The sequence below is a fragment of the Lutra lutra genome, chromosome 9 (assembly GCF_902655055.1).
Source record: "Lutra lutra chromosome 9, mLutLut1.2, whole genome shotgun sequence".
Taxonomy (NCBI): domain Eukaryota; kingdom Metazoa; phylum Chordata; class Mammalia; order Carnivora; family Mustelidae; genus Lutra; species Lutra lutra.
Genome location: NC_062286.1, coordinates 122194062 through 122210524, shown reverse-complemented (window position 1 = coordinate 122210524; position 16463 = coordinate 122194062). Strand labels below are relative to the sequence as shown.

The following is a 16463-nucleotide window of genomic DNA, read 5'->3' as shown; positions in this document are numbered from 1 at the left end:
CTTTTTGGTTACTTTTTTTTTTTTTTTTAAAGATTTTATTTATTTGACAGAGAGACACACAGTGAGAGCAGAAACATAAGCAGGGGGAGTGGGAGAGGGAGAAGCAGGCTTCCCACTGAGCAGGGAGCCCAATATGGGGCTTGATCCCAGGACCCTGGGATCATGACCAGAGCCAAAGGCAGATGCTTAACGACTGAGCCACCCAGGAGTGCCTGGTTACCTATTTTGATCCTCACCACAGTCCTGAGCTGAGCTGGGCAGAGATGCTAACTATGTGCAGGGACGGTGAATCTCTGGGGAAAGGACTGCCTGGGAAAGGAAAGCCCTGTCCCCCCGCCCAGGTGAGTTTTCCACCGAGAGGCCCCAACAGCCCTGATTTCTGCAGGAGCAGAGGAAGAAAGCCAAACCCACCTGTGCTGTAGCTCTCAAGCAGCTAGCTTAAGGCTGAATCTTGTGGATGCTTAGGAAACACAACCTCTGATTTTGTGTCCAGCTATCTGCCTTCAGGGAGGTGGACACTGGGCTCTGAGCCTGTTTCTTCAAGCTCTAGGATGGGACTGTATTTGTCCTAATTCACGGAATGGCAAAGCCCACACTAAAATATCGTATGAACAGGCTAAAAAAGCAGCCAGAGCCACAGCCCAGGCATTTACTGCCCATTTCACGTTTCCCCTCCGTGTTCAGTGCAGCAGCCCTTAGGTTTCTTATACCTGAATTTCCTGTTTGGGGGTGAAAAGGTTCTTGGACAGGACAGTCGATGGAGCATCTTCTTCAGGGAACTTGATGACCACGTCAGCCTAAAAAAAAACAAGGGCAGTTTTGAAACGCACAGGGCAGGGAAGGGGTTGGAATTCGACACTGGGGTAGCACCCCTAACTCACATCTGGGATCATCACTGAAAACAGCTGCAAGCGGTTCAATCACTTCTGATACGTTAACTGACAAATTAGAGCAGTAAAAATTTCAAGAACAAAACAAGTATGTGTTGAAATACTTTTTAGAGCAAGATTTCCAATTTTCTACTGGTCTGGTGACCCCACAGAGCTGCTTAATACAAAAATCCCAGCTGGTATTCAGGCTGTTACAGTTGCAATCAGAAACTGCTTGGTGTCCCTGGGAAGTGTGATTTAGTCACAGGGGAAAAAAAAAAAAAAAAAAAGAAGTGCTCTTGTACAAAAAACAGCCCAAAGTTCAGGAGAAAAAAATCTCTGACTACAACACAGAGATGTGGCTGCCCCTTCGACTTGCAGAGGGAGTGCCCACCATTCACAGCCTGTGGATTGGCCTCTGCTACTTTTCCAACCTCCTCCTGCTCTGGACCAGACTCAGGTACTCCAGCAAAATGGACCCACTCAGGTCTCATCGAAAGCACCTTCTGCAGGCTGTTCCCCAACAACCATTGCACAGCCCCCAGATACTATTCTGATAAACCCTGCAATTCTTCAACCCCTAGCTCGAGTGTGGTCTTTCAAGTTTGTCTCTCATCACACTAAGCAAAGGTAAGCTACGCATTAAGAAGCTGTATGTAAACTGTACACAGCAGGCAAACGTTGGTTCATAGTTTACGAGTATCTTACATATTCTAGAACTCACTATCCCAAACCATCCTCAATTATTACAATTCAAGTCTTACCCTCTCCCACCCCACCGTGAGGCTGTACCATATCTCAAAGACTGGGGCCTTCATCTCTTACATCTATGGATTCCCCCATAGCATTTTGCTATAAATTGAAAACCTCCTTCAAGTGTAACTTTTCTAGAAATTCGCTAGGACCCACGAGGGCAAATTTAGGTTCCATGCACTCACTCAGTCACTACTTATGAAGCACACCCTAAGTGCTGGGCCATGTGCATACCCCTAAGACTTCTAGTAGAAAACAGCATGGCTCCTCACCTCACCAGGCCCATTTATTGCCCTGCACAGGCAAGGTTAGGGGAAAAGAGCAGTTTCTGTGGGGTGCACAGCCACCCTTGCCTAGGTCAAGGAGCATCTGGGCACATACCACATTCCAAAGGATTGGGTTCTTCAAAGTGGCATCTCCGATGATCAGATAGAGAGTGTAGGTGCCGGATGCGGAGTCAAATTCGATCTTTCTCTCAGAGGTATCCAATTCAAACTTGTACACATTCTTGCTGTCCGGCTCAGCAACAAACACAACTTCTTGGCCAGTCTTCTGGTTATGGAGTCGGACAAATGTCTGGATGGAGAGTACCACAATCTTTAATCTGATCATTTCAAAACTCCCTCTGTGCCCAACACCGAATGGACAAAGCAACAGACTGTTGGCTCTTTTGTCACAGGGGGAGCTCTGGGATCTGCCAGACCTGCCCAAGCAAGAGGAAGGAGTGGCCATCCCATTCTCATTACCAGCTCGGAGAGCAGAACTCACTTTTTGTTAGTGTAAGAAATTTCAATAAGGGGTCCAGCCAATTCTCAACTACTTGGAGGCTGAATGCCCAGTTTGTGGATGATTTAAGCTCTTTGCTGCCACTGCAATTTCTTCTTCCTGCCAGCCTTTTGGCCACTTTGCTGCCCAATTAACTTCTTCACCAGAGGGTGAAAAGAAGGGAAATGAGGTGGAACTGTAAGAGGTCCATTTTCAATTTCCTAGTGCCTCCAGCTAAAGATTTAGTGGAAGAGGCTCAGGGATTGATAGCAAGGCCGAGTTCTAACTGAGGAGTGGAGCAGCCTGGTGTCACAGAGAGAGCCCAGGCTCTGAAGACAGGCAGTTTTGGTTCCACTGCTTATTAGGCGAGCATGTTACTTAACGTCCTCGGGCCTCGAGCTCTTCATCTTTGGTGTATCTGTCAAGATTCACAATGATGAATGCGAAGCATTTAGTGCCGGGCCTGGTAGAATGCTAGCGAGTCAACAAACAGTAGATGAAATTCTCATCAGTGCGATGGTATAAGTCTAATCACCTTATCCTGCCAGTGGCATAAAAAATTAAGGCTTCTGCATATTAGAACTGCAGCAAGATTTAACACCCACGCAGAGCTTTTCTCTCAGGTGTTTTAAAATAAAGAACTGAACAAGAAAGGTAGATCGGTTCCATTTAACAGATCATAAGGCATGAGGATTAAATGAGTTGCCATCGTCACAAAATTCAGCGCTGGATCCACGGGAAAGAAAATGTAAATCTCATGTGTTACTTTACACCTGGGCAACAAAGAACAACCATCAGAGTATTTAGGGGAAAGGCCCAGAGATGTGAGGCATCCTGACGACGGCAGCCTTGGCCAAGAATGGGATTTAGGAGCCCGGATGCCTGATGTTCCTCCTGCTATAGCCAAGGGCAGGCGGCAGCCAGGCTTACCCGCAAAATGCCAGCTCTACCCGGGAGGTCTCTGTGCCATGGTTCCAAAGTAGAATCTTAGGTGAGACAAGTATCCACTTAAAGTTACACTTCCTCACGAACTCTCCCTGTCCCAGCCCTAATCCCACCAATTTAGTCTCGTGATTTCTTCTCCTCATTCTTTCTTCCCTTGTACCGTTTTGCTGACAAACGTCATTCTGAAAAGGAGCTGGGAAATGCTAAGAGGCTGAAGTGCTTTGAGTCAGTAAGCCATGGCTAAGTGCCCTGACTGAGCTCTCTGGAGCTCTCTGGATCTGGATTGGGGAGTGGGGGTGAGGGGGACAGGGGAGAGGAGCGGAGAAGTGCCAGGGCAGTGGTCCTGGGGGAAGCCAGTCTGGGTCCTGGGCACATGTGTAGCAGCTGTAGCTATAAGAAACAGAAAGCGAGGGGTGTCTGGGTGGCTCAGTCAGTTAAGTGTCTCCCTTCGGCTCAGATCATGATCCCAGGATCCCGGGATCAGGTCCCACATCAGGCTCCCTGCTCAGTGGGGAGTCTGCTTCTCCCTCTGCCTGCAGCTCCCCCTGCTTGTGCTTGTTCTCTGTCTCTTTCTCCCTTTCTCTCTGACAAATAAATAAATAAAATCTTAAAAAAAAAAAAAAAAGCAAAAAAGTTTCCAAGTAAATCCACTTACGTCAGTTATCCACTTTGAAACTATCTCTCGGCATGAACTTGAATCTGCTAGCTCTGCTCAAGTATCCCTACAAAGCAGCTAAACCAAGGTCCCCAGGTCCCATGCTTTCCCATCTTTCAGCAAAATATTTACCTGAATTTCCCTTCATAATACTGCCATGGATGGGGTAGGGCCGAGAGCAGTTATTCTTAATCAAGGGGGATGACAAGAGGTTGGGGAGAAGGTGTCTGAGAAGACAAGGGGCCATATCAGATTCTCTGGGGAAAGGGTATGATTTGAAAATCTTTTAAATAATAATTATCATTATTTTATATATGGAAAACAAAAATGAAAGAGGTTGCTTTCATAATACAAAGTAGGCACAAATTAAAAAAGGGCCATTCTTCAGATTTCCACAAACTCTGCTGCGGTCAGAACAAAACACTTTGGCCTACTGCCTAGGTTTTCCTTTTTCAAAATTATTTCAATCTGTTTTGTTTTGTTTTCCCCCAGAAAGAAAAAAGCCTCAAATAAGTGCTAATCTGCTTTAAATATATCTTCTTGATACCAATTGATCTTTTTTTTTTTTTAAGGTTTTATTTGACAGAGAAATAAAGAGCACAAGAAGGCAGAGTGGCAGGCAGGGGGAGAAGGAGAAGCAGGCTCTCTACTGAGCAAGGAACCCGATGCAGGGCCCGATCCCAGGATCCTGGCTCATGACCCGAGCCAAAGGCAGCTGTTTAACCAACTGGTTCCACATTCAGGGTTATAGCCAGTACATGAGGGGACAGTGTCATGTGGGAGAATGTGATGTACCATCAGGGTCCACAGTGAAGACCTAGAAGCAGGAATGTGGAGTGTATACGCCACACCAGCAAGACTGGCACGCGTTAATGGCACAGACCAACAGAAGCACCTGGGCTTTGTCCTGACCTGGTGAGGGGTGAGTTCAGCACCGGTGTTCACATCTACCAGCTGGAAGAACAAAGCGAAGTTCTGGTGGCTGTCTGCGATGAATGTGCCCTTGGCTTTCGCTGGGTAGGTCACCCTGAAAGAGACATGTATACGGCAAGTCTTCAGAGAAGATCTGCAAATATCTGAGAACAGAATAAAGAAGACAAATGGTGTTTCACTGCCTAATCCTCCCTCTCCCACTGGAACACTTTCCTGCTGTGGACAGACAGGAGGAGAGAAGCTGTCTGTGGCCGGAGGGCAAACCGCACTGAGAGAGCCAGGACGAGAAAAGCACAGAATAAACTCTGGGCTCTGGGGCAAGGCTATGCAGACACTCCAGGCTTTCACTTCAAGGACCTAAGGATGTCAGCTGCACCACGTCAGGCACCAGCGGGGCACACACATGCACACAAGTGGAGTGGAAAGCCAGGTGGACAAGGCCGCGACTGCCACGAGAAGTCATCGCGGCGTTGATGTTGGCAGTTACATGCGAGCGAGGTCGGGACGTGAGGGGGTAGGAGATGCAAAACAAGAAGGGCACTCATTCTTTTTCTTTTTTTTTTTTTTGAATGCTGTATTTTTTCCTGGACACGGTTTCAATGTATTTTTCCTGCCTGAAATTGGATTTTTTAAAGAGTCATTTTCTCAAAAGGCAGACCTGATGAAAAAACTTTTCACAGCTCCCTCCTGGGATAGTAGGGGAAGATGGCCAGGGGAAAAACAAGATTTTACACTTAGGCTTTCTATTTACTTATTAGTAAAACCAACGCTTCACCCATATAGAGAATTAAACTTTGCAAAGCACTCTCACAGATCTTATGTTAGTGGATTCTCAACAGTGCTCTCATCGTCAATGTCACTGAAAACTAAGCCAGAGAGAGAAAGGCCCAGCTCTCTCATAGGACTTAGGAGTGAATGCTTAGCTTCTAGGCTCTGGCTAACATCTCTGGTCTTCATAATGGCCTAGAGGGTTCACCTTCTTTCCACCTAGCTGAGTAAAGCTGGGGTCTGAACTAACCCAGAGATCTAGATAGGCCCCCCCCAAAACCCAAGGATCTGGGAGAGGGCTGACGAAGAGGCTTATACAGTGCTCTGCCCCCGTGATCAACTGCCAACAGCTACCTAGAAGTTTGTGTTAAAAAAGTATTCTGAGCACAGCGGGAGCAAATGCTATGACTGACCAGTGATGCCGTCCACGAACTTGAGAAAGGAAATCACGGCCCCAGAACTAGTTATCTTCCATCTCAATTAGAAGGACCTCTGAGGTCTTCAACCAAATTCAGACCCACCGTGGGTCAAAGAGAGTTGTCAGGAGGCCATTAAAAACCAATTCAGGACTATGAAGATAAAGTCTTTAAAAAAAATGTCATCAGAACTAAATAATGTGCAGAGCTGACTTGGACTCAGACACTCCCCATTCCTTTGTGGACGGACTGCCCGTATAGATACCCCACCCCCCCCCCCACAGATCTGCCAGGATGCTGCTTGGCGCGGTGCCAGCAAAACTGGATTCTCTGCAGCTGCAGGTGCAAGTTGGGTCACTGCTGACACGGGAATAGGGTTCCGTGCCTGGGCGCACTCCTGTCAGCGCAAGCCCGAGCTCCCCCTGCGCCAAGAAGGCGCCCCACCTACCGGGTGGTTTTGGGTGCAATGCTCTGATCCTTGTCCACGGTGGAGAGATCAACATTCGTGATGCCAACTTCAGTGGAGATCTTGACTCGGAGCTAGAGTGAGACATACAAGAAAATCACCAGAAATTAACAGGCATATCCAAATTTTCCTCACAAAGATGATCCTACGATGGGAGTCTTCAACGATTTTAGTAAAACTGCCTCAGCCAGGTAGGATTTCCACTTCTCCTACCACCAAGGCTCAAAAGCGACTCCTTGGTTCTTACCCCTTCTTCCCTTCTTTGGCTTTGGTTGGATGGTATATACTAAAAGAGGAAATGAAAACCGATTTTTTCATGTGCCCTTTAAAATAAATAAGGGGGAAAACCTGTAAGCAGTAACCTTCAAATAATTCAAATCAACAAGTACTCAATTCCCAGGACGGCTATTGTTTGCTATGTAGAAGACTTTATACACGGACTCTGTAACAACGATTTCATTTAATCCTCCCAACTCTCTAAGGCAGTGCTATTTGAGGTCAGGAAATTGAAGATGAAAAAGATGAAGCCACTCACTTGAGTTTAGCTGGCTAAACTTGGTATTCAAGCTCAGGCACTCTGACTCAGCGTCCATGCCCTTAAGCACCTTGCCATCCAGTTTCCTGGGAACACTTAACTCTACGCCAGGCAGTACTGGAGGTCTGCCCACGAAGCCCTACGACACCACGGCTGTCATCTGCACTGTTCGCCAGGGACTTCTGGTTTTCCCTCTGAGCACGAGGCAGAGTCGTACTTCCCAGACCGCTGGAGTCAGGTGTGGCCACGTGACTTGCTTTGGGTAGTGAAATGTGAGCCCCTCAATGGAAGCTTTAAAAGTCAGTGTGTGATTCTCTCCTTTTCTCCGACATGGACATAGACAATGTGCAGAGAGAGGTTTGCTCCTTCAGCCTGGGTCCTGGAGGAAGGACAGCCTGAAGGCAGACCTTCAGCTGACACACTAAGGAACCTAGCACGGCGAAAAAACAAACTTCTGCTGTTCTAAGCTACAGAGACTTGGAGTTTGATAGCAGCACAAACCAGTCCATCTTGACTGTTAGTGTTTGAATTCTATGCGTGCCCTATAAACATGTTCACGAAGAGGAGCTAGCCAACACAATAAACAGGAACTTCTAAAAAATTAGCTTAAGTGCATAAAATTCCAAGAGGCAGAAAACATTCTGAAAGTCTCTTCATGGGAAATTTTTTATCTAAAATCTAAGTTTTAATGTGCAAATTACAAAACCCCAAGGCACTTCTTATGTGCAAACATACCCATAAGACTTCCAAATATTTGATAAGCTTGAATGTAATGCTTAGGAAATCCTTGCCAAATCCACTGGTTTATAGTCTAAGTCAAGACCAAGGAACAGAGACAGAGGACTGGGCAAATAATTAAAGGACGGCTTTGGCATTTCGCTAAAATGCACTATCAAGGTGTGACAGCCTCAAATCAAGGACTAAGAAGAAAAATTAAAAAGGGATAAAGATAACTACCAAGCAATTCCTTTTAACAGCTTCTTTTCCACCTCCGTAATAACCATTTTGGGACAACGGCCTCAATTATCAGATCGAATAGAGGTATTCTGTTTTATTTAAAAAACAACAGGGGGCGCCTGGGTGGCTCAGTGGGTTAAAGCCTCTGCCTTCAGCTCAGGTCATGATCCCTGCATCAGGCTCTCTGCTCAGCGGGGAGCCTGCTTCCTCCTCTCTCTGACTGCCTCTCTGCCTACTTGTAATCTTGGTCTGTCAAATAAATAAAATCTTTAAAAAACAACAACAACAACAAAAAACCTTGAAATGTAAAAGAGTTATTACCAGAAGCTGTAAGGATGATTATTACCTCCTACTTTTGCATATACAGCCATCTATTGGCAGAATTATATCCAGCAGCACTGCCTGTCACAGAGTCTAGGCAACTAGGTGAATCATGGTGGTAGGGAAGGGAAATAGATGGCCTTCAAGTTGAATGAACCCCCAAAGAAGAGCTGGGGGGGCCTCTCTTTCGGCTCTTTGGGCTCTGTGCTGAGCAAACAGCTTCACGACTCAATAGAGGGCTCAGAACCAGAGCAAACTCTGCTATATAAACCCAGTGTGGAGAAACACTGACATCATCTGAAGGAAAAAACTAGAGTGGAAGGCTCAAGCAAAGAAGCAGCCCAAGAGCTGTGGTCAGGCTACTGACGTCCAGCAAGAGCCCACTAACAGCACCTTCCCGACATCCCCCAAGGGCATCTGGAGCACCCGGGTGCAGGGGATTTACAGGGATGGCAAAATGCACTTCCTGTCCTACACGGAAACACAGATGCAAAGCTGAACTTTAACAAACCAGGCTGCTGCTTTTTTTTTTTTTTAAAGATTTTATTTCTTTATTTGTCAGAGAGAGAGCACGCACAAGCAGGCAGAGGCAGAGAGAGAAGCAGGCTCCCTGCCAAGCAAAGAGCCCGATGATCCCAGAACCGTGGGATCATGACCTGAGCCGAAGACAGTGGGTTAACCGACTGAGCCACCCAGGCGTCCCCAGGCTGCTGCTTTAACGGAGGGATGTTCCAAGTGCTACCAAAGCACAGGAGAAGAAACTGTGACCTCAGTCGGCCTGCGGGTGGCCCTGGGTCAGGCAGCAAGAAAGGAGCCTGGCGATATTCCACGCTATCGAAACAATCTGTCTTCACAGTTAACTACTCTGCAATCTTCACCAACATTAACCAGCTAATTCCTTCTTCACTTCTTTGACTCAGTCTCTAATGCCTTACTCATTTAATTTGTAAATGTGATCCTAAAATCACTGTTCCACCTAAATGTCCATAAACAGAAGACTAGTTACATGAATACACTATGAATCACCACGGAATAATTTAAAAAGCCAAGGTAGATGTCTATGGACAGATACAGAGATATTATCACCTACTTTAAAATACATAGCCATCCACTGACAGCGCTGTCTGTCATGGAGTCCAGACAACTGGGTGAATTATGGCAGGGGAGTGGCAGAGGGCTGGGGGTGGGGTGGGGGGAGTGGGGGTGGGTGTTGAGGGTGGGGAGGCCATCAAGTTGAAAAGACCCCAGAGGAGAAAGCTGGGAGCCTCTACTTTGTGATAAATACAGCGGTTTATAGAATAATCCCTTTTTTGTGTAAACAAGAAAGGATATGCACATTCATTAATAAACGCATCCTTCTTTTTCTTAAAATGTACACAGTTAACTGTTAAGATTCCCGAGAAGAGGAGCTGGACTGAAGGGATGAGAAGGCTCTTACATTTCATTATATACCTTTTTGCACTTTGAATTTTTTTAAACTACATGCATATTTTATTCCTTTTTTCTTTGAAAAAACATGGATTATCTGAGCAATGAGACTGTGTGCCCTTTACTTTCTTCTTTATAAACATTTTGTATTAAAAAGCAACACCCCATAAATATGATTTTAAAAATAATACCCTTCCTGGGGCGCCTGGGTGGCTCAGTGGGTTAAAGCCTCTGCCTTCGGCTCAAGTCATGATCCCAGGGTCCTGGGATCGAGCCCCGCATCGGGCTCTCTGCTCAGTGGGGAGCCTGCTTCCTCCTCTCTCTCTGCCTGCCTCTCTGCCTACTTGTCATCTCTGTCTCTCAAATAAATAAATAAAAATCTTTAAAAAAAATAAATAAAAATAACACTCTTCCTTTCTGTAGATGGGTATATGGAGACAGATGTTAAAAGATTTGGGTAAGGCTCCGAATGTATCCTCATTATAACGACAGAAAAGCCATCAACTTTCCGGGTTTTTACTTAGAATCCTAACTGTATTTCAACAAGAACATGGTCGCTAAGGTCTGCTAATCAACATTCAACTGTGTGTTTGTTCTAAAGACATCATAAGCACTCCCAGACAATACAGACACACGGATGACAAAAGGGCAAATCCCAGTGAAGTCAAGTCATCTTGGGTTTGCTCTCAGCCCTAATTCTAAAAGGCTCCCTAAGTTAAAGGGTTTTTTGTTGCAGAGAAACAACGTAGGGCTGTTCTTGAATAGGGAACAGTTTAAAACAAGTCCTTCTGCTCCTAAGATCTTACTACAAATGGGTCTCTGGAAACACTGAAAAGAAAAGAGTTTTTATGCTACTCTTTTAAAGCAAACTGAGAAATAAAAATTATAACTTTTTCCAAAGACGTGTTATAAAGAATTCAGAGTAGGATCCCGCTGGGTTAGCTGCTTCTTCCTTCACACTAACACTTCAGGATTAGTTTTTACAATAGGAAAGGGACGTGTTTAGCCACTTTAAATGCAGCTAAGCCTGCTTCACACTGAATCATACTAGTGCTTTCCTTGCTGGTTCTGCATCCCACATACACCTCAAAAAATGTTTTAACACCAGGAAATGCAGTCTTTCTGCTGAGAGTAATAACCCCCCGTTTAGCTCATTACTGTCAAAAATGATGGTGCATTAGGAGCCATTAATGCTAATGACAGCTTCGAAAACCCATGTTTCCCCTGACAGCAAGTCCAATGTCAATGAATGCTATTACAGGCCTTCCACACCAAACCACTGTTAATGTACTCTGACCAATGTCAAGCATCTCTCAGGAGAGTAAACAGGACCTGCTGACCTGCTCTGAGGCTCTAAGTGTGATTATTACTGAAATTACAAAGTAACATTGCATACGTGACAGAGGTCAGAACACACACACATAAAGCTATAACATAATGAAGAAGGAGAGATTTTGTTTTTTGTTTTTTTTTTTTTTTTAATATTTTATTTATTTATTTGACAGACAGAGATCACAAGTAGGCAGAGAGGCAGGCAGAGAGAGGGGGAAGCAGGCTCCCCACTGAGCAGAGAGCCCGATGCGGGGCTCGATCCCAGGACCCTGAGATCATGACCTGAGCTGAAGGCAGAGGTTTAACTTGCTGAGCCACCCAGGCGCCCCAAGAAGGAGAGATTTTGTAATGCTTACTTCATCACTGGGAAGGAAAGGGACAGCAATGGCCTCAGCTGGGTCTTATCATTGCAAGAATAATAGTTATTAGCCATTTCTGCTATTTTGCACTTAGATAATATTTCTAACAATCACAGAAACACTTGGACAAACACCAGATTTGAAGTTACAAAAAGGCAAGCTGTTACAGTAACCAAGATAGCACAGTATTGGTAAGGATAAAAATACAGGTTAACGGACTACAACTGCAGGGTGCCTGGGTGGCTCAGTGGGTTAAGCCTCTGCCTTCAGTTCGGGTCATGATCTCAGGGTCCTGGGATCAAGTCCTGCATCGGGCTCTCCGCTCAGCAGGGGTCCTGCTTCCGCCATCTCTCTGCCTGCCTCTCTGCCTACTTGTGATCTGTCAAATAAATAAATAAAATCTTTAAAATTTTTTTTTTAAAAATGGACTACAACTGCAAGCCTAGAAATTAACCCTTGCCTTTATGGTCGACTGATTTTTGATGCCAAGACAATTCAATAGGGAAAGAATGATCTTCAACAGAAGCTGCTGGGATTTCCACACACATAAGAAAGAAGTTAGACCTCGCCCTTACACCACATATAAAAACTCAAAATCAATTAGGAACCTAATATGAGAGCTAAAGTTGTAAGAGGAGTAAATCTTCATAACCTTGGATTAGGCATTGGTTTCTTAGATGTGGCACCAGAAGCAATGAAAGAGAAATAAAGAAACTGAACGTCGTCAAAATTAAAACAAATCATGTATCTGATAAGAGACCTGTATCCAGAATATATTAGCTCAATAACATAAAAAGACAAACAACATAATAAAAAGAGAAAATAAGAAGTATACAGATTGGAAAGGAAGAAATAAAAAGAAAAAAAAATTTTAATGGGCAAAGGATACACAAAGATATACAAATGACCAATAAGCATATGAAAAGATGTTCAATATCATTAGCTATCAGGGAAATCCAAATCAAAATTTCAAATGAGAAACCACTTCCTACCCATGTATGATGGCCAGAATGAAAAGAAAAATAACAAGTGTTGGTTAGGATGTAGAGAAACTGGAGCTCTTATATATTACTAGTAGAAATGCAAAATGGTGCAAATTCTTTGCAAAACAGTTTGTCAGTTTCTCGAAAAGTTAAACAAAGAGTTTACCACCATTACCCACCATTCCACTGCTTGGCATACATCTCATAAAACAGAAAACAAAAGTCCTAACAAAAATGTGTACGTGAGGGGCGCCTGGGTGGCTCAGTGGGTTAAAGCCTCTGCCTTCAGCTCAGGTCATGATCCCAGGGTCCTGGGATGGAGCCCCACATCAGGCTCTCTGCTCCGCGGGGAGCCTGCTTCCTCCTCTCTCTCTGCCTGCCTCTCTGACTACTTATGATCTCTGTCTGTCAAATAAATAAATAAAATAAAATCTTAAAAAAAAAATGTGTACGTGAATGTTCACAGCAGCATTAAGTATAATCGCCAAAAAAGTGGAAAAACTCAAATGTCCATCAAATGATGAACTGATAAAATGCTATACCTACACTCTAGAATATTACGTGGCCATAAAAGGAATAAAGTACTCATACAGGCTACAACATGAATTAACATGAAAAGTATCATGCTAATTAGAAAGACCAGACACAAAATGCCACATATTATATGATACCATTTATTTGAAATGTCCCAAATAGGCAAATCATAGAGACAAAAAGTAGACTAGTAATTGTCAGTACTGGAAAGAGGCTATATTACTATAGAATAAGGATTGTCTACTATAGACATGGGATTGTTTTCTGGGTGATACATGTGTTACGGAATTTGATAGTGGTGATGGTTGCAAAACTGCAAATTTTCTAAAAAACCCATTGGGGCCCCAGGTGGCTCAACTAGTTAAGTGGCCGACTTTTGGTTTCAGCTCGGGTCACGATCTCAGGGTGGTGGGTTTGAGACCCGTGTCGGGCTTGGCGTTTAGCACGGAGTCTCCTTGAGATTGTCTCTCCCATAACCTCTGCCCCTTTGCCTGTGTGCACATGCGTGCTCTCTCTCCCTCTCTCTAAAATAAACAAATCTTTAAAGAAAATATATACTAAAAACACTGAATTATATATATTTAATGGGTATATGAATTATATTTTCAATAAAGCTGTTATTTAAAAAAAAAACAAACCCAAGATATTTTATCTAGGATATAAAGCTCACCCTTCAAAGATGAATTACCATAGTTCTAACAGCCCAGGAATGTAGGTAAACGTCTTTATACCACTCCATCCTTTTCTTCTAAAATGGTCTGAGATGGAGACTAAGTACTGAAAAAATAAGGTTTGGTCTCCACTCATAGGGAGTTCCAAGTCCAATGAAAAAGCAACACACATATAAGCAAGCAATGGTAATACAAATCAATAAGAACAGTTACTGACAGGATATAAAATACTACAGCAACAAAAGTAAACTTGGAAGTATGTTGAAACCCTAAATATAAATATAGGGGGAAAAAACCTTAAAAACCATTAGAAGAAAATATTGGAGATTATCTTTATCGCCTTGGAGTAGCATAGGACTTTTTAAAAACACAAGACACACAAACAACCTAGGCAAAACATTTTTAAATTAGGCTTCATTGAAAATAACTTTTGTGCATCAAAAGATGTCATAAACCAACACCGAGGGAAGATATCTGATGCTTTTAACTAAGGGTCAGTTTCCAGAACACCAACAGCCTCCAAAATTCAGTAACAAAAAGACTAACAAACCCAAAGAAAAACAGACAAACGCAGACAACAGTTCACAGAAAAGGAAAACTAAAAGGCCAATAAACACAAGGAAATAAATGTTCAATCTCATTAGTAACCAAGGAAAAACATTAAAACAAGACATCATTATGGAGTGCCCAGCTGGCTCAGTTGGTGAAACGTGGGATTCTTGATCTCAGGGTCATGAGTTCAAGCCCCACATTAGGGTCAGCCATTACTAAAAAATAAAACTTAAAAAGAAAAAATAGACACCACTTCATATCCATCAATTTATCAAATATTCGTAATACCAAAAGGTAGGTAAGAATATGAAGAGAAGAGCAATTTGGCAATACCTAATAAAGCTAGGGGCACCTCGGTAGCTCAGTCGTTAAGTGTCTGCCTTCTGCTCAGGTCATGATCACAAAGTCCTGAGATCGATCCCTGCTCCTCCCTCTCCCACTCCCACTGCTTGTATGCCCTCTCTCGCTCGCTCTCTCTGTGTCAAATAAATAAATAAAAATCTTAAAAAAAAAAAAAAGACTGTAAAGGTAGAAAGAAGAAAAGATTTCAGGAAAAAAAATTTTTAAAAGAAAGGAATGTCTGCCTTTTAATGTGTTTGGTTGCAAATAAGGACCCTTAATGAGGGAAGCTAAAATTCAAAGAATCTAGATTTTAAAGGTTTAAGGTGCACACTACAATAGTTTTCACCCCAGTTTTTTTTAGTGGATGGACTAGGATCAGATGTCTCATGCCCAAAAAAGTCAGACATGAGGTAGAGAAAAGGCAGAGATGAGAGTTCCAGAAAATATCTTCCTTTCCGACAAACTTAAAATATAAGTGTTTAATCTACCTACTTTAAGTAATGCCCCACTTTTGAAAAGGTCAAACTTTTCAGCTGCCTTGTCCTTTCAAGTGTCATTGGAGTCAACTTGAGGAGCTTTCTAAAGGTCAAATCTGGGATAATGTGAGCAACAAAATAAATGATAAAAAAAAAAGTAAAGGATCATAACCTATAAAGTAAAATAAACTTCCATGAGCCCAAAATGTTATAAATAATTGAAAAATAAATGAAGACAGGGTTGGGAGAGGGATAGCTTTTCCTTACAGCAGAATTCTAATTAATAAATGTAGAAAGAATGAAATAGAAAATCACCTTTTGGCAGTCAACCTATTAATAACAGTTGCAGGCAAGATCACCAGGATATTTGCAGACTCAATTACAAAGCAGAAAACAGCAACTTTATAGAGAGAAACCTAGCAGGCACCACCTTAATCAAGTGATCAAGATTAACATTTACACCAGCAATGAGACATATCAACATCATGTACTTCCTAAGAAGATGCACTGAGAGGGACAAAGCATCACTTTTGGAGTTTTCTTGCAAAAAAACAGGTGGCCTGAGTTTAATTTTGAGGAAACTCAAAACCCAAAGTAAGGGACATTCTACAAGCTAAACAGAGAGTACTTCTAAAGTATCAAGGTCATGAAAGAAACTATATTATAACTTAGAGAAGGCGAAAGGGACATATGACCCTAACTTGAATCCCAGATTAGAATAGGGACACTGGGGACGCCTGGGTGGCTCAGTTGGTTAAGCCGCTGCCTTCGGCTCAGGTCATGATCCCAGAGTCCTGGGATCGAGTCCCACATCGGGCTCCTTGTTCTGTGGGGAGCCTGCTTCTCCCTCTGCCTCTGCCTGCCGCTCTGTCTGCCTGTGCTCACTCTCTCTCTCTCTCTCTCTCTCTAATAAAAAAAAAAAAAAAAAAAACAAAAAACTTTAGAATAGGGACACTGGTAGGATAACTAGTGAAATTTGAATTAAAGTCTATAGATTAGTTAGTAGCATGCATTATGTTAATTTCCTGGGTCTGATAACTATGTAACAGTTACATAAGACATTAATATTTGGGGAAGCTGGATAAAGGGCATTCTTGATACTACTTTACTTGGTTAAGTCCATTCCCACAAAGCCACAGACAAATGAGGTATAGTTTTCCATCCTTAAAACCTAAAAACTCAGGGCACCTCATGGCTCAGTTGGTTAAGCCTCTGCCTTTGGCTCAGTTGGTTAAGCCTCTGCCTTCGGCTCAGGTCATGGTCTCCGGGTCCTGGGACTGAGCCCCACGTCAGGCTCTCTGCTCAGTAGGAAGTCTGCTCCCTCTGTATGCTCACTCTTTCTTTCTTGTTCTCAAAAATAAATAAATGAAAAATCTTTTTTTAAAAAAGTTTAAAAACATGTT

At 43.3% G+C, this 16463-nt stretch overlaps 1 protein-coding gene across 2 annotated transcripts in view; it reads right to left on the bottom strand.

Moving 5' to 3' along the window:
* Nucleotides 1-16463, bottom strand: part of RPN2 (ribophorin II) — a 57239-nt gene that overhangs the window by 10145 nt on the left and 30631 nt on the right. For both annotated transcript variants that reach the window (XM_047744387.1, XM_047744389.1), the window contains exons 10-13: nucleotides 6553-6644; nucleotides 4900-5014; nucleotides 2004-2198; nucleotides 711-797 (exon numbers count right to left, since the gene is read on the bottom strand). In XM_047744387.1, coding sequence (XP_047600343.1) covers nucleotides 711-797; nucleotides 2004-2198; nucleotides 4900-5014; nucleotides 6553-6644 — 489 coding nt within the window. The remainder of the gene's footprint in view (nucleotides 1-710; nucleotides 798-2003; nucleotides 2199-4899; nucleotides 5015-6552; nucleotides 6645-16463) is intronic.